Source organism: Malus sylvestris, chromosome 3 (assembly GCF_916048215.2).
Source record: "Malus sylvestris chromosome 3, drMalSylv7.2, whole genome shotgun sequence".
Lineage (NCBI taxonomy): Eukaryota > Viridiplantae > Streptophyta > Magnoliopsida > Rosales > Rosaceae > Malus > Malus sylvestris.
Window position 1 is genome coordinate 8373685 of NC_062262.1, and position 26280 is coordinate 8399964.

A 26280-nucleotide genomic window follows, 5' to 3' on the forward strand; every position below is an offset into this window, starting at 1 on the left:
TTTTCACGTTAGTCGCCTATTTGCAAGTGGGAAACTCCCAGTCGTTGATGTATTCTTGTGTTGAGGAGCCAAACCTTGCACAAACTAATAAGGAGTTGATTAGCCTCTCATACTGTCTATTAGTTTTATGATTAAACTATTTTTGAAATTATGCTCATGTTTTTCATTTTACTTGGTACAAAATTATTCTGTTTTATCTTTCTAGTGAAACATCCACAAAAACCCAACAAAAGCAAACAAATAGTAGTTGAAAAGAATAGTCACAATAAGTTTTTCAAATCAAAAGACATTTTTTTTCTCAATATTTCTAACTTCGAATTTTCTTATTCTTAATTCTCATTTAAATAATAAGTTTCACAAACAAATCTTTTTTTCTAAGGAAAACTAATGAAAAGGGCTTGAAAACTTTGAGTTTTAATGATAAGGACAAAATAAAGGGTAAAGTGAATAGTACCAGGATTGACTTTTTAGTGTAAAAATGTGGTTTTTCATTAAAGTGAACAGTACCGGATGCTTTTCGTTAAAGTTCCCTTTTTTCTATCATGTTTCTTTAGAATGGAATTGGTCATTTGCTTTTTCTTTCCTTTGACTCTCTCTCTCTCTCTCTCTCTCTTCGTGCTGTTCTTAGTCCCATGTACAGACAAATGACCGCTATATAGATACATAACCACACCAAGAATTCACCTCAGAAAAAGCAAAGCTGCAATGCAAATCTAAGGGAATGACATTTCTTCCATTTACCTGAGGAAGTGACAGTTTCTGTGGCCCTTGCAGGCAAATGGCTCGGCAACAACAGCAGGTGCAGGTCCTCCTTTGTCTCTCCTTTCTCTTCCTCCTTGGATTTTCCCCTCTGGGCTCAAACCCCACCTCCTATTTCTTGAATCCGGATTCTCTTCGGATCCTCTTTGTGAGAATCTCAGAGATCTGTAAATTGTGTTCATTCATCGTATAATGTGGGTCAGTTTTCATTAAATAATGTTTTGTTCAATTTAAATAATAAATCTTCGAGATCGTGTCCGTTCATCGTATATTGTGCGTTTAGTTTTCGTCAAATACTATTTGTATTCAATTTTAAATAATAAAATTTAAAATAATTTCTGACTGCACGATGTATGATGAACGGACACAATACACGGATCCTCGAAATCCTTATTCTTATTTCTTGATATAAGTTCAATTTTTCAATCAACATTAGGAATTTCAGTCAACATTAGGAATAGTCAAATTTATTAAATAAGTTCATGACTTTAGGATTATTTTATTCAATATTAGCATATGGGCACACAAAGTGTGTGAGAAAATATTTTATTTTTGTTTTTGAAATAGAAGGAGAGATGAAGAGAGTGATAGAGAATGTGGGAGTGAGAATTTTTATTTTTTTTAATTAGAGATATGTTAGGATTACATGTAGGTGAGTTTTTGCAAAAAAAATAAAATTTGGTTGTGTGAAATTACATTTCTGCCCCATATTTCTTATTCATGTTCTGTTTTAATTAGAGAGTTAAACTGATAACTTCATGGAATTTTGCTTGACAATGAGTATTTTATTAATTAGTAGAGGTTCTCTCGTGAATCTTACGTTTAACTATGAAAATTAAATTTCCTCCTAATTTTCTCTTTGATTATTTTTTTTCCTTTTTTTTTTTTGTTATTTCTTGTTCTTGTTCTTCTTCCTGTTCCAAACCCCATTCATAGATTTTATTTTTAATTTTTATAATCAATCTATATAACAGATTACTTGCACTTATATCAACCTATATGACAAATTCATTTTTACAACTAACCTGTATTGCATATTAATGTCTTTTTTGCAAGTATATTATGTTTTTGTACCCTTTAATTAGATTTCATATCTCACTTATAGGTATAATATACATTCATGTATTACTTGATTTAGGGTAAAATGTCTGCAGATGAATTTATGTTAGCATATTAGTTTTTCTGTTAGAAGATATTAATTAGACTTTTTAGAGTTAGAAAATGCATATATTAGAAGATTTTAATTGATTTTTTAATATTTTTAGAAAATATAAAATGAGTATAGAACAAATAAAAATATGTAATTAGATAACTTAACTCACTCCCACAAAACAACTTATTTTTGGACCTGAATCTAAAAGCCCCATTTTTTCTTTCTGCAATTTCTCTGGTTTTGTGGGTCTACTTTTTTCTTACCATAATGTTCAGTCATGTTAATTTTTTTTGTCATTATTTGTTGGAGGCTTATGAATAATTGATACTTTTGGGATATATATTATTTGATTTAGACACGATTGGTTTATACCGTTTAGTACGTGATTAGTACCTTCTGTTCTGTTTTTGTTTATTTCAGGTTGTTTTGTTCATGCACAATGCACAAATATGCTTGAATGAAGGCTGTTTTTCCTTTCCTTCATGTTTTATGTAAACATTCATATGATTTGATAATTAGGTATCACAGAAATTGGTTAGCATTAGGGTAGGTCAAGTATTCATATGTTGAGATGGAATAAATATACATGTATGTGTAATGAGCCTTCATAACTGTTTAGATTGAAGTTCTCCTCCGCAAGCTCACGTCAGTAAACCCCGAAGACCAAGGGTCTGCTGCGGCTGAAATCCGCCTTCTTGCCAAAGGTAATGCAGATAATCGTGTGGCTATTGCTGAAGCTGGTGCAATACCCCTGCTTGTAGGCCTACTTTCAACCCCAGACTCCCGCACGCAAGAGCATGCTGTGACAGCACTCCTCAACCTTTCCTTATGTGAAGATAACAAGGGAAGTATCATATCCTCTGGAGCAGTTCCTGGTATTGTTCATGTTCTCACGAATGGAGGGATGGAAGCACGGGAAAATGCAGCTGCGATCCTTTTCAGCCTTTCTATTGTGGATGAAAATAAAGTTATGATTGGCGCTTCGGGAGCCATTCCGCCACTTGTTACATTGCTGAGTGAAGGTACCCAAGGGGGGAAGAAAGATGCTGCAATTGCACTTTTTAACTTGTGCATTTATCATGGTAACAAGGGGAAGGCAGTAAGGGCCGGTGTTGTTTCGACCCTAATGAAGCTGCTGACAGAACCTGGAGGTGGAATGGTGGATGAGGGACTGGCCATTCTAGCAATACTGTCTAGCCACCCTGAAGGGAAAGCAGCCATTGGAGCTGCTGAGGCAGTGCCCGTTTTGGTTGAAGTTATTGGTACTGGATCTCTCCGAAATAGAGAAAATGCAGCTGCGGTTTTGGTGAATCTTTGTTCTGGAGACCAACAACGTATAGTAGAGGCTCAGGAACTCGGGGTGACGAGTTCGTTATTGGAGTTGGCACAAAATGGCACAGATAGAGGAAAGAGAAAGGCTGCACAGTTACTTGAGTTAATGAATCCATTTGCTGAGCAGCAGACGGCAGACGCAGACGCAGACGCAGACGCAGACGCAGACGCAAGCCGAGGTTCAGTCTGAGACCCAGTCACAAACCCCACAACCTATCTATTCGAGGGAAACCTCACAAAAGTATAATAACAAATATGTATTGTTATCAAGTTCGAAAACATAATTTTCTTAACAAGCGCTTCTTTTATAAGCGCTTTTAGTGGTATGTGCTTCTTCAGAAAACACCAAATAATGTTTTTAGAATTCAGTACCACGTACTAGTTATCGTTTTTATAGAACAATACAATCTCTTTTGGTTATTCGGAAGTGTTTTGTCCCTTTAAAATTGAAGATACCATGATGATTAACTATCCCCGAATCATTAGAAACTAGAAGTATGCTCCGCATCCCTTACTTAATTAGTCACTTTTGTGCCTAAGTTTTGTGGTGGTTTTACTATCCACGTCCTCGGCGCAGGCATTTTGGCACGCTCGCTGACTTTTATGGACCATTCGGTGGCATCTCTCAGTGCATTTTCTCTACTGTTCAGTACGTGCTTCATTCGACATGCTGAAAATCCTATCGAAGTGTCCCTTTGGCCTGCCATATTTCTTGTGTGCGTGGGTGCTTCAAGATTAAATAAGAATCAGAATATGATTGTTGATGAACGCAAAGACTAGACAGACAACTAACAAGTATGGGAGATTTTACTGTGCAACCGCCAATCAAGAACAAATCACGAAAAGAATATTCAGGAACACATGAAGATATATCTGCGAATTACGTCCATGTAACCTATAAACCAATTTCTTTTTGTGAGTTCAATGTCCCCGTTTATGTTAAAATTTTGTTGGAGATCCAGTTGGCTAAGATTACTGGACCATTGAAAAGAAAAGGGCAAGCAATTGCTCAGCATATCAAAAGCAAATCACTAGAAATGTTTTTGGTGCACAATGATAAAACACCGCCTTTTGGATTGAACTCGTGTTTGGTGACCTATATATATCCAGACTTGGAGGAATCTTTAGAGTCTCCAGAGTCTTTAAATTTGAAACCAACACAAGCATGCCAAGCTTGAGAAAACAACTAATAAAACAAACTAACCATTTTTTTTTATATGAGAGAGGCTGGGGTCGGCCAACAACACAGCCGCCGCACTTGCCTCGGCTTGGGGTCGGCGGTGCCAGCCCCACTGCCCAAATGGTGGTTTGGGAACTCGATTTTCCCACTTTTGGTTATCCTCTAATTTATTGCAAATGTGTACTAGATTTTCCTTTGTGGTCAATTTGCCCGCTTTTGATTGAGAAGTCCGACCAAGCCTCTGTGTTCGCTACCCACCCGAGAGTGAATCGTCGCTCATTCAATTGAAGGTGTGCAAAATCAAGTGGTACAGCCTATAAGAATGCAAGTATTTTACTTAATTATAAACAAAAACAATGTATAGAAAATAAGGCAATTAGTTGGAATAGACATTTTTTTGCACAAATGACCAGTTTTTAGTAACAACGACGTATTGATCATATATCGACGACCTAACGATAACACAATGATGATATAGCAACAGCATATAAATATTGATCCCTTTCTGCAACAAAATGTCAAAATGTATTTATTGTTATTAATTGCCTTGAAAAATATGAAAAGATGATTGTCATTTGTCTAACAAACTGTTCCGTCTTTCAACGGCCACACAATTTTGTTTATTGGATTTTAGAAAAATGACTCTTGATGTGCTGCTCTGCTTCTCTTCCACCATGCATCTACGTTCAATTAAAACCCAGACAAGAAGGGCAAAGCAAACAAACATGGCGAAACAGCTCCCCGGCCCAAACGAACTCCGGCAACAAGAGAATAAACAAAACAAACATAACACTAGGACACCCACCTCCTGATCGTCAGTATTCACCACCTTAAGATTGCCGGCCGAATTTGCATGTATACCATACCTTGATTTTTCAAACAACGAACCCTTAAAAGCCAATCACACTGATCACATCCACACACACACACACATCTGCATCGATATTCAACATTCATTATCTACAGATTGAGACGCTAACTTCAATAAATTTAAGTAAGAACTATACGATCACACGAAGATTATATTCAAATTTGTTGTCAAAATCAAATATATTTCAAAAGTTGAATATATGGTATGAGAGGTCTCTAAATATATACTAGTAGGAATTAATAGGCTAATATGTTATTGAAATCAAACAACGTCATACGACTGCATTTCGAATACATAAAAACATTGCCCTACAAAAGGAGGAGCCATGGGACAGACAAGAAGTCATTTGCTTCCCCCAGGTCATACTGTTGTGGGCCCGCTTAGAAAACCTTTGGGCCTAGTCTCACAAAAAGTCATTTGTGGGCCAAAAGAAAAGGAACACTCATTGGCACTGGCAGTCCACCTGTTATTATTATTGCCATCCAATGATCCAACAAAAGAAAAGTGTCTTCTTATTCCAAATTAATACGCTCCATTTGATCTCTACAATCTTTATGATGATAAATTATTGTATGCGACAATAACATCACGTGACATATCAACGTTGTGTTATTAGTCATGCTGGTAATGGGTTGCGCTCGGGTTTACAATTTTCATCTATATCGTGTTTTTGCGTTCATCATCTAAAGATTCTAAAGAAGATACTGTACACATTCATAATTGTTTTCAAGTTTGTCGCTCATTCGCAAGTGGGCAACTCTTGACAGTTTATGTATTAGTGTGAGAATGAAAAGGACAAAGTTCGCGGTGATGAACCAAACTTTGCAAAGCCTGATAAGGAGTTAAACAATTTGTTATATTGTCAATAAGTTTTATGATTCAAGTTCGACAAGAAAAAAAAATTTTGATTCAACCATTTCTGGAATTATGTTCTTGTTTTTCATTTTATTGGTACAAATGATTCTTTTTCTCTTTCTATTCAAACACTCAATAACGGACCTAGGTTGTCTGTCGTCCACATCCCATGGACCTGAATTGTATGCCCTCCTCCATCCCATACCATTCTCATCCCCTCAGATTTCTGTAGTCACGGTTAAGCCACATCAACATTTTATATTGATTTTTTTATAGAAATAATAAAACAAAAAGCAATGGAAATATAAAATGTTGACGTGACTTAACCGTGACCATATAAATATGAGAAGATGGGAAGGGTATGAGATGTTGACATAATTTAACCGTGATCACATAAATATAAAAGGATGAGAAGGGTGTAGAATAGGAGGGCAAACAATCCAGGTCCTTCAATAAAACCCAAGGAAAGCAAACAAACAGTGCTCACAAATGATTACTCCTCTGACTCAGTTTCTCTGTTTCTCACTCCTTTTGACCCTCTCTCTCTCTCTCTAGACTCCAGGTGCTGTTCTTAATCCCCTGTACAGACAAACTCCCTCTATCTATATAGATATAGAGTCACCCAATATTACCACACCAGAATTCACCTCAGAAAAATGTAAAGCTGCAATGCAAATTTAAGGAAATGACACTTCTTGCATTTACCTGAGGAAGTGACACACTTAGGCCTTTGCGGGCAAATGGCTCAGCAAATACAGCAGGTACTCCTTTGTCTCCTCTCTCTTCCTCCTTGGATTTTCCCCCCTGGGCTCATAACCCACCTCCCATTTCTTTCTCTCTCTAGATTTCTATGGTGGGTCTGATTTATTTTTATTTTTTTCCTATAATTTCTCTGTTTTTGTGGGTCACTGGCTCTACTTTTTTTCTTACCACATTGTTCAGTCTTGTTTAACACTTTTTTGTCATTAATTGTTGGAGGCTTATGAATAATTGAAAAGATGATATGATTGTTGGGTAGGACGAAGGATGGCCTCTGGGATTGCAGCCAATGCATGTGAGAATTGGGCTGGCTGCTTCAAACCATGAATTTTCTGGGTCAGTTTCTTTCAACACTTTACTCACTGGTTCTCCAACTTCCTCCACTGATTCATCATCAGATCTGGACACAGAGGTCAGTGTAATTACAGACACTTAAGGTTTAAGTTTTTGTCAGACTAGTCTTGTCTATGATGGGTTTTGTTGGAATTTTGTAGCCAGACATATGACATGTGTGCGTGTATCTATATAATGTATATTATTTGGTTTAGACATGATTGGTATATACTGTTTAGTATGTGGTTACTGGTTAGTATCTTCTGTTCTGTTTTTGTTTGTTTCAGGTTGTTTTGTTCATGCACAAATATTCTTTAACGAAGGCCTTTTTTTCTTTCCTTCATGTTTTATGTAAATCTTCATATGATGTGTTAATTAGGTATCACGGAAATGGGTTAGGATTAGGCTCGGTCAAGGATTCGATGCCCTTTATTGTAACCGTCATATGTTGAGATGGAATAAATATACATGTATATTTACCGAGTCTAGATGAGAGAAAATCGGTTACGTTGTTTGGACATGTGCAAAGAATGCCTACTGACGCTCCGGTTCGAAGATGTGACTACGGGATAGAGGTTCAGGGCCGAAGGGGTTGAGGAAGACCTAAGAAAACTTTGGAAGAGATCCTAAGAAAAGACTTAGAGTACTTGGATCTAACGGAGGACATGACATAGAACCGAGCGCAATGGCGTTCTAGGATTCATATAGCCGACCCCAATTAGTGGGAAAAGGCTTTGTTGTTGTTGTTGTATATTTACTGAGTCTGCATAACTGTTTAGACAGTAAGCTTGACAAAACAGCACTACTGGTGTTGTGTGCTAGGTAACTATTGTGTCACAAGTCGGAGAAAATCCGTTTTGTCACCAGTAATATGTTCCTTCGTGTTTGCAACACTAATCACGTATTTGGGTTGCTTCACTTTTACACTAGTATTGATTAACGTCGGTTTGAAGTTTGAACTGACTTTGTAGGAATGGTATTGTAGATGATTCTGACACTGTGGACCTAAACAATGTCCTCAAATGGTCTGCAAACTTAGCATCCTTGAGCATCAATTCACCATTCTAAATTTATGAAGCCATTTTAAACTTGACAAATTAATCCATGTTCATACTATATGGTATGCGTCCCTTGAGTTGAAGTAGATAAACCAAATCTATATTGAGCAGGTATTGCCCCCCACTGTTGAGGATACATGTACCGCGTTAGCGTTCTTAATCTGACGGTGAGGGGCAATGTAGGATGCAAAACATCGGTCAAGGGGGCAAGGTCGGTCACTTTAACTTCAAAGGACATTGTGAGAGTTCACCATACTTTAAGGGGCACTAGAACAATTAAGCCTAATTTTATAACATAATCACATTTACTGAAAGCATATGTTACTGTTACTAATTAACAGTATGTGTTGCTAACTTGCTGTTGCCTGATCTTAATGATATATGAAAAAATAATTGAAGGAAGTCGCCGATCTGTTTGCCTGTTAACTTCCGTAATCTTTGACAGTGTTTTAAGTTTTGTACATGTTCTAGGATTGTTAGCTCAATATGTGCTTGGTTGGTTGCAGTCCACAGGGTCTTTTTTCCATGATAGGAGCATCACACTTGGGAGCCTTATAGGAATCAATAGCATTCTGGAGCTCTCAAGAAGATCACTGAGAGGAAGAAAATCCGAGCATCAGGCCGGTAAGGACAGGAAGACGAACAACACCACCACAACCACCACCAAGTTCAGAATGTGTTTTTTCTCTTTATGCTCTAAAGACAGTACAGACGGTGAGAATGTGCGCCATCATCAGCCATCTCTCGGCCACTTTCTTGCGGCAGAGAGACAAGCGGCCAATGAAAGTTACAGAACAAACCCTCCAATTTACGGACCAGATGACGAGCTTGCCCTAGCTGAGCATCATCAGCCTGCTAGAGAATCAAATAACTCACTCTTTGTTGATGGTCAAGTTGCTCCTCCTCAATCTAGTCCCTGGTTTGGTTCAGATCATGTTGACCAAAGAAAATCAATGCTCTTTTCATGCATGTGTTGACAACTCTCTCTTTGGCCTAGCATTAGGTGAATGTCTCAGTCTGTTATTGGAAGAAATCAAGAGGTCAATTGACAATTCCATTGCGTCCAAGCTTGATTTATTGAAGAAGGAGAAGAAGGAACCGAGAAGAAAGTACCAGCAACAACCGGTTTTTATTTTTCAGCATCCATATCGATCTATTATGTGCCAATGCCTTGAGCATTGGGTATACCTCGTACGATAGCTGTCCTAGATCTACCGTATCTTTTACTTCGTCTCTTCAGAAACAATCACAAACATTTTTTTAGTATGGAGAAGAAAATGCATGAAATATGTATGTGTCTCACCTTTATGGAGCAAATTAGCTAGTAATTTGGATTGATTAATCTCATTTGATGATAAGTATGTTACAAAAGCAAATGTTCATCATTTCAAATTTTCTACAAAAACTTGCTCAGCTGGGGCCAAACTGTGATGGTATCCTAGGTACTATGTCCTACCAATTGACTAAAATGGCTAGGAAATATCTAAGTGGAACAAGAAAACTTGTGCATACTACCATTCAACCTTTCCTAAATTTACCACCAAATAGGATTTGTCCTAGAACACATGCAGAGAGCATCTTCAATGGTTTTAATGTCTTTAATATTTAACGAGAGCTGTAATTAGTACTTCAAAAAATTTATCACGCACTCAGTTTTTATAAAAACGTAGAGTTGCACTTTATGATCTTTCCTAGTTCAATCACACAACTCAATCGGTCTAATATTTAACTAAATTTGTGGCAATGCAATGACAAGCATACATGAAGAGTCCAAAAGGACAAGAAATTTCGAACCTACCACATTTACACACATTAAAGTGTAAATATAAGCAAGTGACCATTTACCACAGTCATGAAAAGATGTTGTGTCCTTGCATGATATCGTGGATTCGAACCCTGTCGGTACCTAATCTAACATCTAACTTACCAAGACTATCGCTCAACTAAAAAAAATAAGTGTGAATATAAAACTTCAACACAACCTACTCATAATAACGTAATGGCACATATACACAAAGCGTTGTAATACATAACAAAATAATTAATACGTTATGAACTTAAAATGTAGTATTAATAAATAAATTCACGTGTTATAACAGAAGTGGCTTCCGTCACACTTACAAACTTCTTTGCAAGGAAGAAGTGGAACCCAAGGAGCAGCAAGCAAGTCAATCAATGTCTCCATCCGATGAGACTTTTACACCGTCCATACATGCATTATCTTAGTGACCATCATTTAGTGACAAAAAATGGTGGAAAAAAACAGCCAAACGGGCCACAGCCATCAGATATTTGGTACAAGTCCAGATTAGTCGTATCAAGCAAAAGGCTGGGCCAACTGAAATCCTGGGCCCACATAGTTCAAGTGGGCCTGCTTATTTCTTGGCTTTTCACACACGTAGAAGCCGAACTTGTGTTCTTCGAGTCAACATCTTGTCAGGTACTGTTTCACTGTTGACCCACCCAAACTCTAAACTTTCCTTGTTCGGGATGTAGCTGACTTTTCCAATTTCCACTACATTTTGGAGTCATATGATCAATAAAGGGCACAAATCACATGAAATCCAATCTCCCAATCACTTTTTATTTATTATCCTTCTTGTTATATTTATTCAAGTTTGTTCTTTCGTTAGGAGTCTTAATTTAATATTTAATAAGAGTATTAATTTAATAAAACTTAATAAATTTTTTTATGTGTGGTGATCAAGTAGTTATTTAATTTATAAGAATCAAAGTCAGAATCCAAAGAATGAGTTTTGACTTTGGTAACATAAGATTGAATTGTAGAAAGAATCATCCGGATCTTTTTTTTAACGATATTCCTGGTTACTAATACTAATTAGGAAATCTCTATTACACAAAATAAAAGAGTGAATTCTTTCAAAATAAAGGAGTGGATTCTTTCGCTTTATTCCGTGAAATTAGTTAACAAGGCCTTGCATCTTTCTATATCTCCCGAAAATAATCCCCCACTAAGAATCAGTTAGTTAAACGACGTGTTGTTATATTTATTCAAGTTTGTTCCTTCTTCACATCACTTAAATAGTATGTCCAAATCTCATTTCTGGTAAATTAAAGTAATTGAAAATATGATGTTGTACGAAAAGAAAATAACTCTTATTTATTTGTATTCTTTCACCACAATCTCATTTCTCCAAGAGATTTTTCAGTGTGCTAGAAACACGATTCGGTACATCAAATGTAATAATACAATTAGTTTGAAATTTAAAAATAAAAAAAAACAATTTCAACCAATTTTATTATGACACTTAACGTACTGAACCGCATTCCCGTCACACTAAAAAAATTTCTCCATTTCTCCACACAAAATACTGAAAAATAATTCAATCTTGCCACCAGAAAAATGAAAATAAAATAATATTACATTTCTCACTAGGAAAGAGGAGAGCTTGGTGGGGGTCAAAAGCACACAACATATCCTTCACTCTTTCCAATGGTTCTTTTTTGCGTCCCTGTCCAGCAGCAGCCATTCAAGAATTTTGTATTTCCAACTAAGAAAAATAATTTCTTCCTTTTTTTTTCTGTTTTTTTCCTTCCCAATTCATATACCTAACAGACTCTCAAATCACCAACTAATAAGTTCCTTGAACCTCAAGTAAACAAATTTAACTTGACCAACAAGCAACAACACATCTAAACCTAACCCAATAGCCTGCAACTCACTTTGCTTATTTTCCAAAACTACATAACACATGGACTTTTTATCTGTACACAGCAGCTCCTTGGATTCTTCTCGCTTTCACTTACATGAAAGCGACGAATCCTCGAATTACAATACGGAATCTTTTTTATTGCCAAATGCCGAAACACGTCAAGGTTTGTCAACCCATTCATTTTCAGCAATAATGCCTGAGCCACGGCCGCCCATCTTCCCGAAAGAACCAAGTGCCGATACGCCCTTGAAGCTGCTGCTGCCCTCACTGAAGTTTCGGGACCTCCTTGCCTTTCTTAGCTTGGAGGAATTGTTATCTGCGGTGTCATGGTCACCATCATCGCAACTTTTGATCTTTGCAACTAGCAGATGGGCAATGGGGCTTCGGCAGAATGGGCAAACCGGTGGCATTAGGCATAATGTAGTTGGGTTAGGCTTGTTGTAGCAGCAGAGGGCTAGAGTGCATTGTGCACACATTTGGTGACCGCAGTTCTGGACTTCAATTGTACACACCTGCTCAAAGCATATGCAGCATAGATCTAAATCACTTTCCTGCAATAAAACGTCCGAATGAGTACCTTGGTCCCCATGCATTAATTAATATGGTAGATGTCTCTACAGTTCACATGACTGCTGAATATATGTCTCCTTCTGACCTACGAAGTCCGAAAACTAGTAAAGATGCAATTAAGCCGCATGATCAAATGGGGGACTGGAGCCAAGGAAAGCACATGAAGCAAAGACAAAATAGTAGAGTTTCTAATGTTAGGATTCAGAAAACTATCATGAGACTCATGGTCCAGCTCACTGCTATGGAAAACAAAGCTCATGACATCTGATTTTGATCAGAAACACAGCCTCTGACTCAAAAGAACAAGATAATTCTTCTGCAGAAAAAAGAAAAGAGCAAGGTAATTCAAAAACATTTCAAAATTTTCTGTCGTAGACTCGTAACAACCAAGTTCATTGATTCCTTCTTTCAGAAACAATAAAAAAAAAAAAGAGGAAAATCCGGCATTGTGCCAAATAATGATCAGAAAATATCCCTCACTCGTGTATGACTCTGTAAGACAGGACCCCATCTTATGATTAATTACAAATAGATGATGATTTTATAATGTCTTAGACAATTAAGAAGATTTCGTTGGGCGGTTAGATTTCAATCAAACTCTTTTTGGTCATTGAGTAGTACTGAGAAAGGTGAAACCCATCATAAGCTCCTACTTTTTATAATAACATAGACATATACTTGAATATGAAGAAAGAGAGGAGAGTGGGAAATTACCACAGATATATTGTCATCCATGCCTGCATCAGAATGTGACGGAGATGGAAGTGAGTAAACGGTTCCTTTCAAGATGTTCTTCTCCCTCTCCCTGTTTGCCTCCATTAAGGCCTGTTCTAGCAGAGCTTTTGTTTCATGATTAAGCTCACTAATACACTTTAAAGGTGCTGGCCACACAAGAGGCTCAGCTGACGAAGGATTTAGCATGGCCGCACAAGCTCCGTGTTTGTGTTTCAAAGCAACTACGTATGGTATTCTCCTGCATATACAAAAACACATAACATATAAGCTCAAATTAAGTTTTTAAAATAGCGTTACGGGATATGAGCATCAGTTCAGGGGGTACTAATCACGAAACGAAATTATACCCGGATGAATCTCTTTGAACACGATCTGCACCCCACGCCAACAATCCACGTATGCAATCCAGAGATCCCCCTCTAGCCGCCAAATGAAGCGGAGTGCTCCCAGGACAGCTGTAAACAGAAACTCATCAATCTACGCAACAAAACTAACACCATAGATTAAAAAGGATTAAGAACTTCAGCGCAATTCTTACCCATAACCACCCGTTGAAGCAGAAACAAGAGCCCCGTTGTCTAACAGAATACGTACACATTCAGGCCTACTTCGACGTGCTGCCAAATGCAACGGTGTTGCTCCTCTACCATCCCTAATATTTATAAATCGTGCAAATCCCCTGATATCCAATCCAACAAATTTCGATAAGTAAAAAGCCAGATTAATCACAGAGGGGATCAAAACACTATGGTCTAAAAGGAAACCAACCAGGAAACAGAAACAGGACTCGAATGAGCAGCAGAAACAATAGCTTGAAGGCAATCAGAATGGCCATAGTAAGCGGCGTAATGCAAGCAGGTTCTTCCGTTAAGGGAATCAAACATCAATACCTGATAAATATCCCACATCAAATTGAGAGTTAATATTTGGAAATAAAAACCAAATTTCCAAATCTAAGAAGAAGAAAAAAGTTTGGATTTTCACATACGTTTGCTCCTGCGTCAAGAAGCTTTTGCACGCAGGAGATCTTGCCATGCATTGCAGCCAACATCAATGGAGTCTGAACAATTTCCAACTAGATAATTAGAACAAGCAAGAAACAGAACATAAAAGAATCAAAACTTTCACATTCGGAGCCAAAAGTAATAAAAATTTACCAGCTTGTGACGATTTAACGCATCTGGATTCACAGATCGTTCTAACAGCATAGAAAGAATCTGCCAATCAAAGCAAAAAACGAGAAACAAAATCATTAATCAAACATTCAAACCCCGTAAAGATTTCCTAAAAAAAAAAAAAGTTATTTCCCACCAAGAATCAAAAACCCATTTGCCCAAAATCCAGAAAAACTCGGAACAATCACTGATTTGATGAAATCCCAATGAAGCAAACAAAGAACCCACCTCGATCTGGCCGTTAGCGGCGGCGATATGAAGAGCAGAGTGGCGGTCGTAGACGGTGGAGTGGCGGAGGAGAGTTGGGTCTCTCTGTAACACAGCTTCCACGGTGTCCAGCTCCCCAAATTGTACGGCTCGGAACAGCCCATGTTCGTCACTCTCTCTGCAACTCAACCCCTGACCCATCTCTCTCTCTCTCTCTCTCTCTCTCTCTCTCTCTCCCTCTCTGTTTCTCTCTTATCAATGGAGTCGATGGGAGCACTTCATTCAGCAATATCTTTGAGCCACCTTCACCTGAAGGCAGAAGGTGGTGGCCTCCATCGCTCTCCGAATGAAAGGTTTCACATTTATGTATTTCCCAGTGTAGAGAGAGAAATAAAAGAGGGAGCAGAGAGAGAGAGCTTTCGAGTTTGGAGCTGCCCGGAGCGAGACTGGGTGCTGACGAGTCGGTGTTCGGGCAGTCAGTGGGACTGACTACGGGCAGCAGTCAGATATTGCTGGGGAAGTTGGATTAGATTCCGAAACAGTACGATGGGCCAACCAGCCACACCCCAGTTGACTAAATCAATCGCGGCCGTTGGGATTTTGACTCCATTCTTTTGGTCGTTGGATTGGAAATAATTAGGTTGCTAATGTTTAAATTAGGGATGTTAATTTGATTTTGATTGTGTTTTACCAGGACAGAGGTTTGCCCTGTTTGAAGTTGTATTTGTTTTTGGGAAAATGATCTTTTCCTTTTAATTCACTAAATTAGAAAATTCGTACAATTAAAAATTGATCTAACGGTTAAAGTTATTATAATTTTTAAAGTGAGTTATTATTTATAGTCGTTGGATCAAATTTTAATAATACAAATTTCCTAATTTGGTAGATTAGAATGAAAGGATCCGAAGATGATCCATTTCCTTGTTTTTGGGTAGCAGAGCGTACAATTCATAGTGTCTAACTTTATTTTTGGGTGCCGTCATTTTACAATTTCACGTAAAGGGAGGGATATCAAAATTTTAAAATTAAATGATGTATTTGTAGATAATTAGATTATTAGTTAAGTGTCAATTAACATGCTTATTTCTTATTGATCACATATAATTTGTTTGCAAATTTGGTTTAAAAATTTGTTTTTCCTAACATTATCTTAAGAATATTGAAAAAATGGAGTAATGATTTTTCATATCTCTGTGAATTGGATTAGACTATGCCTGGACTGTCTGTCAGTTAATGTTCTTGGTACAATAGTTTACAATATTAACACAAAAATTAACCTTAAATTGTAAAACAACAGAAAGTTCACGGAAAATATCACTTTAAGAAAATATTCTTAACATTTTTTTCCTTCTTTTTAAAGTCAAATTAAATATGGAGTTCTGCCCAAAGAATAATTTAAATATGGAGCAATGTTGCATGAAAAAAAAAAGAAAAAAAACGAAGATAAAAGTTCATGCATCATCCTATATAAATAATAATAATGCTGCATGGATCTTACTTGCATTACATTCATGCCATATTTTTGTTCGGGAAATATATTTTGACAATATTAGAACTCATCTGTGCAACCTTTGATACCAAAAGAAATTATTAGACTATGAGCTAGTTTGTATATATTATATATTCATTTAAAACGTGTTCACTTTTTAATTTGAACAATCTATATTACCCATCTCTCTCATGTATTTTACTTCTTTTTTGAAACACTAATTAAAAATTAAAAACTTAAAATAAAATGGTTAACAAATATGTCCTAAATTTATAAAAATATGAACTCATGTTTATAAGAAGTTGGGCGCTTAGTAAGGCTTTGTAGTATGGTATATACAACGACATTTTACATTATGAGATTTGCAATCTAGGCTCGGCCACATAATGGGAGGCCACTATAATATTGTAGAACTCGCATTTTATGGAAATAAAACATAATATTATTCAGTTACAAGTTAAGAGAAATATCACTAAATCACAATACTAGCCGCTTAATACATATAGTTTTAAAATTTAGCTTGTCACTCACAAAGTTGATTATCCCCACCATATTTAAGATGCTTTTATTTCACTCTATAGAAAATTACCATGCAGGAAAGTGTTTTATCATTATACACATAAAAGCACATAAAAGAGATATTTGAAGCAAGGGTTGGGTTATGATGGTTGTCACGGGAAGGTTGGTGTAGGATGAGACGCATATATATGCATGTGGTAGGTTTTTACTTTCCTTGTTAGTAGGTTGACAGTTGAGTACTATTAGAAAAGGAGAAGAAGATGCGTGTGGTTAGTTTGAGGGCAATATAAATACATTGATAGGTGGAACAACAATGTCTTATGGGACAAAAATTTCACTTTGCCGGGAATACAACTCGATATACTAAATGTCATAATACAAGTATTTAAAAAAATATTTAAATGTCCAACTATTTATATTATAACATTTGACGTACCTGATTGTATTTCTATGATCTTACAAATGTGACAATAACACACCATTGATTTTGTCGATAAAAATATTTCATCCTTTACTCTGTTTTGGTGAAATTTCACCATCTAATCTTTAATACAATCATCACAATATGACAAGAGGGTCCATTAGATAAATTTGTGAAGAAAAGTATAGAATCAAGTCTTCATTATTTTTCTTGGGATCAAGTCCTTTTTTTTCTTTTCTTTTCTTTTTTATCTTTGTGTGGGCAAAATTACAATATGAGAAATGTTAAGAAGATTTAAAAGTGAAACTCTTTATAGATTTTTTGTCATCTCATTTTAAAATATTATGCCAAAAATATGAGGTGACGGAAAATCCATCAAAAGTCTCATTTTGAGAGAGAGTCTCCTTAGCATTTCTATTATTTGTTGAGAAATACTAAGAAGACTTTTTCAAAGTGGGACTCTTCATGGATTCTCTATGGATTATCCGCCATCTCATATATTTTAATACAATGTTTTATAATGTTGGCACGAAAATTGTGCAAAAAACATGATATGGCAAAAAATTCACGGAGAGTGGGAAAGAGCCTCCTTAGCATTTCCCTTACTTGTGTTCATTCATCTTATTTCTCGATTTTGCTAGATTTGTAAAGAATCTCGATTCCACCATGAGATGAACGCAAGTATTTTCTATATTTATTTGGTTTATTCTAAACAAGGACAAAAGGGGGTATTGGGGATCAGCCTTTCGTTATAAGATTTTATAAAAGAGGTTCTTTCTCCATTTTTGTTAAAATGTAAAGGAAGTTTATGCAATGCTAAGCATACGTGTTCGGTCGTTCCTTCAAAATTCTCGGCATTCAAATCTTTAATCGGATCTGGAAAAAGTAATCTTCTCCCTTAACAAGCATTTGGTACCTGCTTTTGTCGAAGAATCACATGATTTATGATTTCCAAGCCAAAGCAAAGAATTAGGCTCAACCACTCTTTTATTATAATAGGGTTCTTCTCCTTCTTTTCACCACTTCTCTTTTAGCTCTTAATGTATATGTATATGGCCAAAAGAACTTTGGTACGAACCTAACAACGTGAGTTTGTAACTAAACAAAGTATTAAAGTGATTGATTGTATAAAGAGACTGAGTTCGGCCTTGTTAGAATAACAAGAAAAACCCTACTAGTATGTGTAATTAACAAATAAAACGAAGCTAACTCTCCCAGGTTCTAATACTATTCAGAACCACGCAATGTCAACTAGACCTGGTAAACATGTTGTATTTGTCGTGTTCGTGTCATACCCGTTATCTTTATAGATTGTCATGTAGTCAAATTCGTTATTTTTACGAGTTCTTAATAAGTAACCTAATAATGACCTTACTCGTTAACGAGTTGACTTAGAAACTATTGTTTTTGTGTTATTTCGTATTAGGTAAACGAGTTAGTAAAAAATTGTCATGGCTAATGTCTAGACCTGACAAACCTGGTCATTTTTTAGTCATATCTGTTATCTTTATGGATTCTTAACATGTGATTCTATACTGACCTAACTCGTTAACAGATTGTACCTGTTATTTTTGTATCATACTGAATTAATGGATTATCAAGCCTAATACTAACCACAATCTCAGAGACAAAATGTGGACTACCAATCAGTAAACATTTTTTTAACAAAAAAGTAATTTAAAGTAATGAGGTCTTCTCTCTTTCAAGTAGGAACCAGATTAATTCTTTTAACTTGTTTTTTCAATTTTCTCCGAAAAACTTGTTTTTTCAAATACTTTGAGTTCGCATGAATACTACCTCCTTACACATTTGCCATCTTGCAAAGGCAGACTGGTTGGTTTTTTTTAATTTTTATATACCGGGGATCCATACTTTTGTTTTACTTTACTAAGTTCTTGTCGGTGCCGCTATATTTTAAGGTTTTACTTTCTTAAGTTTTTGTCGGTGCCTATATTTTGGAGTAAGATTCTTTCTTCTTCGTTTTTTTCATCACTTTCCTCCCTTTTTATTTAAACTGTTATTATTAAGTTACGTTAATATTTTATATTAATTATTTTTATGGAGAGAAAAAAAAACTAGAGATTGTGAGAGAAGAGAAGGGAATGAAAATAGGAAGGAGAGAATCTTAGTCCGTATATTTTATGGGTATGCTATCTACCGTATATTTTATGGGTATGCTATCTACTCACCTTTTGTTAATTTTTGTCATTTAATATTCTTCAAATCATTTGACTCGACGGTCGAAGAAGAATGTCTGTTAAAGAGTCGAAAAAGAGTGTCTAAAAAATAAAATAAAATAAAGATGTGTAGATAACATCACTTCAATGAAAATTATTCCCTCACGTTAATTCTCCATTTCTTTTACTCTTTCTGACATTTTGAAACTTGTGTTCTTATTTGCAAGGTTTTAAAAAATGTTAGGTGCTAGTCGGGTGGCAGGCAGAGGCCTAGCCTAGGTGGCTAGGCGGCCTAGGTAGATTTATGTAAATTTATTATATATCTTGTAAATAAATGCTTATTTACACCTTAAAAAAAAAACTATACTTGTATGGATAATGAAAGAATGAAAATGCAAAAATAGAAGTAGAAGAATACACAAAGTATCCAAAAAGTTCAATATTTAAAAAACAGTAAGCATATAATCATAAGGAGGAGGATTCTTGGATGATAGACTAAATTCTTCTTGTTCATGATCCTTGCATTGAATTGGATATAGACTAAATTATTTAACCTTGTTGTATCTAGTTTATTTCTTTTCTTTGTATGTATCACCTCAAAAATGCCCCAATTCGTTTCACTATTGGATGAACTTGTAGTAAATCCATTATTTGCAAATGAGGTACACCATTTCCATAAGTATACCATCATGAAACCAAAAAAGAAAAAAGCACACAATTTGACACACCCCGATCCTAGAATCAAGGCGTGTTGGCCGTCACATGACGTCGAGGTAGGTCACTGTGGTATATTCATATACCCAAATTGAGCATTGTATGAGAAGTTATTACGCATTGTTGGTTATGTGCTTTAAATAACGTTTTTATAGTTGTTTCGCATATAGGTGATACCTATCCCGATGACAAGCGCATTCAAGGACGTCACGGGGGTTACGACCCTTCGACTTACCAGTGAGTGGGCAGTATTTTCTGTATTTACCTATATACTATTGATTTTTCCCAGAAATTGAATTTAAATGAAAGTATGTTTTGAAATGCCATGCATGCATATTATATGAAATATATGAATTAGTATTTGATGCATATATGTGAATTGGTGATGTGGACACACATGTGAGTATCAGGTGAGTTTTATGTTATTCATATGATTTATTGATGATGTGAATTGTATTGAAAGCTCAAACCTGCACCCCTGGTGTTAGTGCTTATTTATTCACCCCGCACCACATGCTCACCTTGGATCCAAGTAGGGTGCATGTCGTACAGACCATTAGAGGGTTCCGACATGTCGTACAGACCATGAGAGGTGGTTCCAACTTGTAGGTGATTTTAGATTATTATACAGTTGTTGATGAGAGAAGCACTAGAGCGTATTCTTACACCTTTCTTATCGTACAAACTACTTCAGGTAGTTCCGATTTTTGTGTAGAGTAGCGCCGTATAGGTCACTGCGGTGACTCTAATTGGATTGAATATTGAGCTATAGAATTAACCGTACAGGACCAACTGCAGGGTCTCCGGTTGATTCCTTATTTCACATGTTATAATGTTGCATCCTTATTCTGTTATTGACGCTTATGGCATGGCATACTTTCTGGTTTTTGATAAAGATTGGTGATTTGAGATATATGAAGATTTATATGCATATTATGTTATTTTCTGGGAAAGTATACAGGTTTTACAGCGAGGGTTTATAAATGTTATTAAATGAAATGTTTTCAAAAAACTTTGTTTTACTGACCCACTCAATTTTGTTTTGCGCCCCTCCAGGTTCTAGATAGCAGCGTTGGTGGCCCACGAGGATCTCCACGGCGTTCTGATAGACTCCTTAAATGTAGGACTCACCTGTGGGTGTTGTAATTTAGTTATAGTCCTACTTGACTGCACTTAGTACTTATGCTCTGAATATGTGTGTTTCACACTTAACTTACTCTAGCATGTTAGTTGAATATTATTGCTAGTAGATGTTTTTATTCCTTCGTATTTCCTTTATCTTTTGCTTCCGCGTCGCACTTTTGGTTACGTCACACCCACGTGACGGCCAGCACGCCTTGATTCTAAGATTGGGGTGTGTCACAATTAATAAAAAACAAAAAAAAACCACCCGCCTAGGAACCACCTAAGACCGCCTAGGTGCCGCCTAGCCTAGCTCCAGACTGATTTTTTGAAACGATTTGCCCTAAATCGCGGGGGCCTTCATTGCCTAGCCTCGGCCAATTTTTAGAACACTTCTTATTTGCAATGATGCAAGAGATATTTGTCCAATTAAAGCCACTTAATTATGTAATCAATAATTGGTCCAAATTGTAGTGGACAAGTTGTTGGGTTTTCACTTATATGTTCTGAATTTGAAACTCTGTTTTCCCTAAATAATTCTAATAGCTCAAAACTCTCCCCTCCCCTTAAATAATAATGAATTAAAAAAGTATTTGGTTTTTATTTTCTTTTTCTATTGTTCTTTCATTTTCTTTGGCTTTTTAGCCAAAATAGTATCTGAGATTGTCATAAGACTTACTCCAACCCTTGGAGTAAAACTCAAATTTTAGGTTTTAAACTTATCCCAACTTGCTCCAACCCTTGAGGCAAATATGAGTTAAAACTCAAAACTCATTTCGGAGCCCAATTAGCCCAGGATCCCCCCCTGAGTTAGTGTAGCTGGTCCACCATATATGTATATATTTTTTAGTTTTATATTTATAATTTCATTGAATCCAACGATTAAGATCTCATTTGATGAAATCCAACAGTAAAAAAAAAATCTAACGGTCCAAATTTAAATCCAATGGTTAAAGTAATTAAAAAAAAAATCTTTTATGTGTTTCATTTACTTTCATAGTGTTTCATGAGTTTCATGATGTTGGTTAGTGATTTTTCAATATTTTTAGGTTAAAATGTTCATAAAATTAAATTAGGATAGTCTACATAATTTTTTTCTTTTTAAAAAGTTACTTTAAGAAGAAAAAAAATAGTTTAAATTCATTCTTTAATGATCCAGGGCTAAAATTTTAACCCAGAAGGGTTGGAGCAAAAAAGCTATTTCTTGGCTAAAAATTTTAGGTTTTAGCCCAGGGGTTGGAGATGGTCTAACTCCTCATTTTGGTCCCTAAGATTTTAACATGATATAAGTAGTCCTTGAAATTGTCCATCGTCAATCATTTTGGTAATTCTGTGAAAAAATTCTGTTAAATTGAAAAAACAACCAATTCAAGGAGGTTGATTTGACAAAATATTCTTAATTTAATGGAGATTTCTCACAGAAGAACCAAAATGATTGACTGTAGTTGAATATCAGAGTGCGCAACAAACAAGACTAATAAAATAATATAAATATTATTAAACAAACGAGAATGCCGGAACGGCTACAAAACCCTAAGAGACTACATTGTGAATAACTTGATCTCTAATGAATAACAAAGCACCCTATTTATAATAAACTAACCCTAATCTCTAACAAAACCTAATTCTAACCAGCTAAGCCTAGAAAACCAAATATTCAAATAAACCAAAATACTAATATTTTTCCAACAGGACAATCTCAGATACCACTTGTACTGATTTTCAATCTTAGGGACTAAACTAAAGAGTTATGTCGATCTCAAATATCATTTGAATAAAAAAGAAAAAAAAAACCTTTTCATTTTTAAGTTGATGCCATTTTAGTGGATCATAATCTTAGGTTAAGATGGACTGTACAAGTGTAGTCTTGCTTGCAGGTGGCAAGATGCTGGTACTTCTATTTTTTTAAGTTTATAAATTAGATTGTAGTTGATGTCTTCAAGAAGGTTGGGGCATCCCTCTGTTAAGAAAATTCAAAACAACAAGAAGACGACGACGATGATTGGGTCTCAATGTGCAGTGGAATCATAAGAGCACTGTTAACCAACAATGCCACATGGTTAGAGGGATGTTTCGTTCAGTAATGTTCTTTTTTAGCGGGACAAACTCATTGTATATGACAATAAATTTTTGACGTAGTATTAGTATTTCATGTGTTATCATATACATATATGAATTAATACAAAAATCCATATCTCGTAGTGATGTTAGAGTCGAACCAAAACTTCTCTTAACTGAAAAAGTTTATCGATTAATGTTAGAAAGACCATATATTTATATCATATTATTGTACCAGATATGACAAATGATGCATACAACCAACAACTAATGAGATAAACTTGTTAATTACGAATCATGCATGAACTTATTCTACTTTTTGTATTGTCCATTGCTTCAAAATGGATGCGCCCTTATCTTTGCTACCTTTGAGATTGCTTATTCTCTCCAATAATTACTAATATAATCATGCATAACCAAAGAAAATTCCCCAATAAACCAACTGATGAAAGCAATTCCCTCTTGTGGGCCTCTTCCCATTTTAGTATGCTAAGTGCTTTTAACTCATTCCTCCATAAAAAAGTCTAAGGATCGAATCATGCCCTAGTCAAGGCTCTCGCGCTCTCTCTATGTTTTTGGATAGAGGCATTTGTCGATTCTCTCAATTCCTACCCCCGCCGCCCCCGGGGGCGCCTACCTAGCACGCACGAATTTGTAAAGAGCAGTTAGTTTTTTTAGAGTTTTAATTTTTTTAATCAATTACCTCTCTAAATTTTATAATTGATCAATTCTCCCTAAACTTTATTATAACTGATTACCTCCGAACTTTTACAATTAACCAATTTTTTCCATGAATTTTAATTTTATAATTGCACAAAGGTACTTTTATCCCTAATGTGAGCAACATATTGTCTTTTCTCCTTCTTCTTCTTCTTTTTCGCTCATTCACTTGGTACACTTTATAGTGTTTAGGAGGGAAATTAGACTTCAAGGCAGAAATTAGCTAATCATGAAAGTTCAAAAGAAATAATTGGTTGAAATTAAAATTCAAAAGAAAAATTGTCAGAAAATAGTTATGCTTTTGTCAACCATGCAATTCACTCATGTAAACATCATAACTACTAAAGGACAATACTTACATCATACGACGATGCACATATTTCATGTCTTGCGAATAGTGTATATTAATTGTATAAAATTTAAATAGACATCGTTTAATCGTTTAATTTTTTTTAATTAACATTTGAACTATTTCTTAAAAAAAAGTCATTCGAGTCAAAATTATTGATAGGGAACAATTTTTATACAATGTCCCCACGGACCCCACCTACATTTGGCAAAAAAATGATCAAAAATTGAAAAAAAATGAAGATCCACCATCTATCCCATTATCGGTGATCACAAAGATGGGTCCCTTATTTTGATATGGACTTGCATAGAGGATTAGAAGGTTACATACAATTGCCATATACGCAATGGTACGTGTACCTAGTTGTTATTTGGTAGCCAACTTGTAGTAGTACAATGTATTTAGCTGCAAATCACAATTTTAATTAATTAACAATTAAAGAATAAAGGATATATTTTAGTAATGTTAGACATGTCACTTTTTTTCATACAATATTTGTACCATATTTCTAATAAAAGTAGTACTTACAACACATGAGTCCCATTTTTATTAGATGCAAATAGAAATTTAGCAATGTTTTTTGCATGGCCAACCTAATATAGCAAGATGGTGTCCCTCAATATCATAACGTTTTTTGGTTTTTGCTTCTTGGATTTATTAGTGTTAAATTGTTAATTTAGAGCACAGACGTGTTGATGACTAACTAATTAATCATTTATTAATGTAAGTCTTAAAATGGATTCTTCTTGAATTAGCAACTAGGAACTGTTATTGTGCGTGTGAATGACTAACGTTAATTAAGATCTTCGCAACATTAACGTTGTAATTAAAAAATTAAATATCTAAGTCAACATGTTTGTAAATAATAACTAATTACTCGTTTGAATGTGCTTTTAAAATGAATAAAAGCGCTTTTAGAAGAAAAAAAAAATTTTGAGTTCCAAAAGCACTTGAAGTGCTTTCTACAAAAAGCACCAGTTATGTGCTTTTTCCAGGAAACATTTTAAGTGATTTTCCAAGATTTACTTGAATTTTTACTTAATATTGGTTCTTAAAATATTTTCACTAAAAGTACTTTCAATCATTTTAAAAGTACATCCAAACGAGTTCTAAGTTGTCAATCTTTAAAATTCCAAGATGGTTTCTTCGCACAATAATTTTCCCTCACGGGTAAAGACAATGCACCTGAAAGATAATTTTAATCTTATTAAAATCTAATTTCTCTAATTCATTTTGGTATTTATTTGACGGAGAAGCATTGAATTTGTCAGATACACATAATGAACAGGTAACGTTCTCTTATTAGACTTAGATTGAAGCAATATTCAACATAATTGGTGATTCAAAATCTAATAATGTAAGAATATTATGCTTAGTCCAGTAAATTATGAACATTTCCACTATTTCACCAGCAGGACTTTCACATACGTTTGGTGCTTAGAATTGTATTAGATTGGGCAACTCACATGATCCAAGGTATGTTGAAGTAAAGAAATGAAAGCCTAACTTCCAAATTTTGTCCAGGTTGAAGGAATTAAATAAATTAGTTATTAGTTGTGATCTCATCAATTATGTAGATTAGCGAGGCTACAAGTTTAAAACAAAAAGTAACTTTTTTTTTTTGAGTTTATCGATATTTTTACACTGGAAGAGGAGGAATTCGGCTAAGCCACACAATGTGCAGTCTAATTTGGTATCGAATTTGCAATCTACGAGATTCAAACCTAAGACCTCTTACTTCTAAGCGAAGAGGAATACCACCAAACCGTAGTACTAAGTGGCTGATTTGTTTGTTAGAAATGGAAGAATTAAGAGTAGAGTCAAAAGATGATATGCAAGTTGATAAGCTGATGTAGGTGTTAATTGCAAGTTAACACCCAAGTATAATGATATTTTGGAATTAGATTTCATCATAAGCATCCATGTTAAAGGAATGAGATCTATGGATCTCTGTGTCTAAAGACTATTTAATAGAGAGAAAAGAGATACGAGTCATTCTAAGTTTTTGTATTTTTGTTAAATGGGTCAATGACATGGGTTAATAGAACCG

The 26280-nt window shown here is 35.4% G+C and overlaps 3 protein-coding genes across 4 annotated transcripts; 2 read left to right on the forward strand and 1 right to left on the reverse strand.

Annotated features, from left to right (window-relative positions):
• Nucleotides 1–574: 574 nt before the first annotated feature.
• On the forward strand, nucleotides 575–3664 carry LOC126614654 (U-box domain-containing protein 13-like). 2 transcript variants are annotated; one of them, XM_050282302.1, is made up of 2 exons: nucleotides 575–805; nucleotides 2532–3664. In XM_050282302.1, the coding sequence occupies exons 1-2, from the start codon at nucleotides 779–781 to the stop codon at nucleotides 3432–3434; spliced, it is 930 nt and encodes a 309-aa protein (XP_050138259.1). In that variant the 5' UTR covers nucleotides 575–778; the 3' UTR covers nucleotides 3435–3664. The 2 variants fall into 2 exon arrangements, with proteins under 2 accessions (XP_050138259.1, XP_050138260.1); XM_050282303.1 differs by having other exon boundaries at nucleotides 577–799.
• A 2956-nt stretch (nucleotides 3665–6620) lies between these two features.
• On the forward strand, nucleotides 6621–9676 carry LOC126614180 (uncharacterized protein At3g17950-like). The gene is made up of 3 exons (XM_050281758.1): nucleotides 6621–6911; nucleotides 7169–7321; nucleotides 8807–9676. The coding sequence occupies exons 1-3, from the start codon at nucleotides 6891–6893 to the stop codon at nucleotides 9275–9277; spliced, it is 645 nt and encodes a 214-aa protein (XP_050137715.1). The 5' UTR covers nucleotides 6621–6890; the 3' UTR covers nucleotides 9278–9676.
• Nucleotides 9677–11593: 1917 nt separating this feature from the next.
• LOC126615593 (putative E3 ubiquitin-protein ligase XBAT31) lies at nucleotides 11594–15116 on the reverse strand. The gene is made up of 8 exons (XM_050283439.1): nucleotides 14683–15116; nucleotides 14437–14496; nucleotides 14268–14339; nucleotides 14048–14169; nucleotides 13818–13958; nucleotides 13627–13734; nucleotides 13259–13517; nucleotides 11594–12525 (listed from the first exon to the last, which is right to left on the reverse strand). The coding sequence occupies exons 1-8, from the start codon at nucleotides 14860–14862 to the stop codon at nucleotides 12133–12135; spliced, it is 1335 nt and encodes a 444-aa protein (XP_050139396.1). The 5' UTR covers nucleotides 14863–15116; the 3' UTR covers nucleotides 11594–12132.
• Between the last annotated feature and the right edge of the window lie 11164 nt (nucleotides 15117–26280).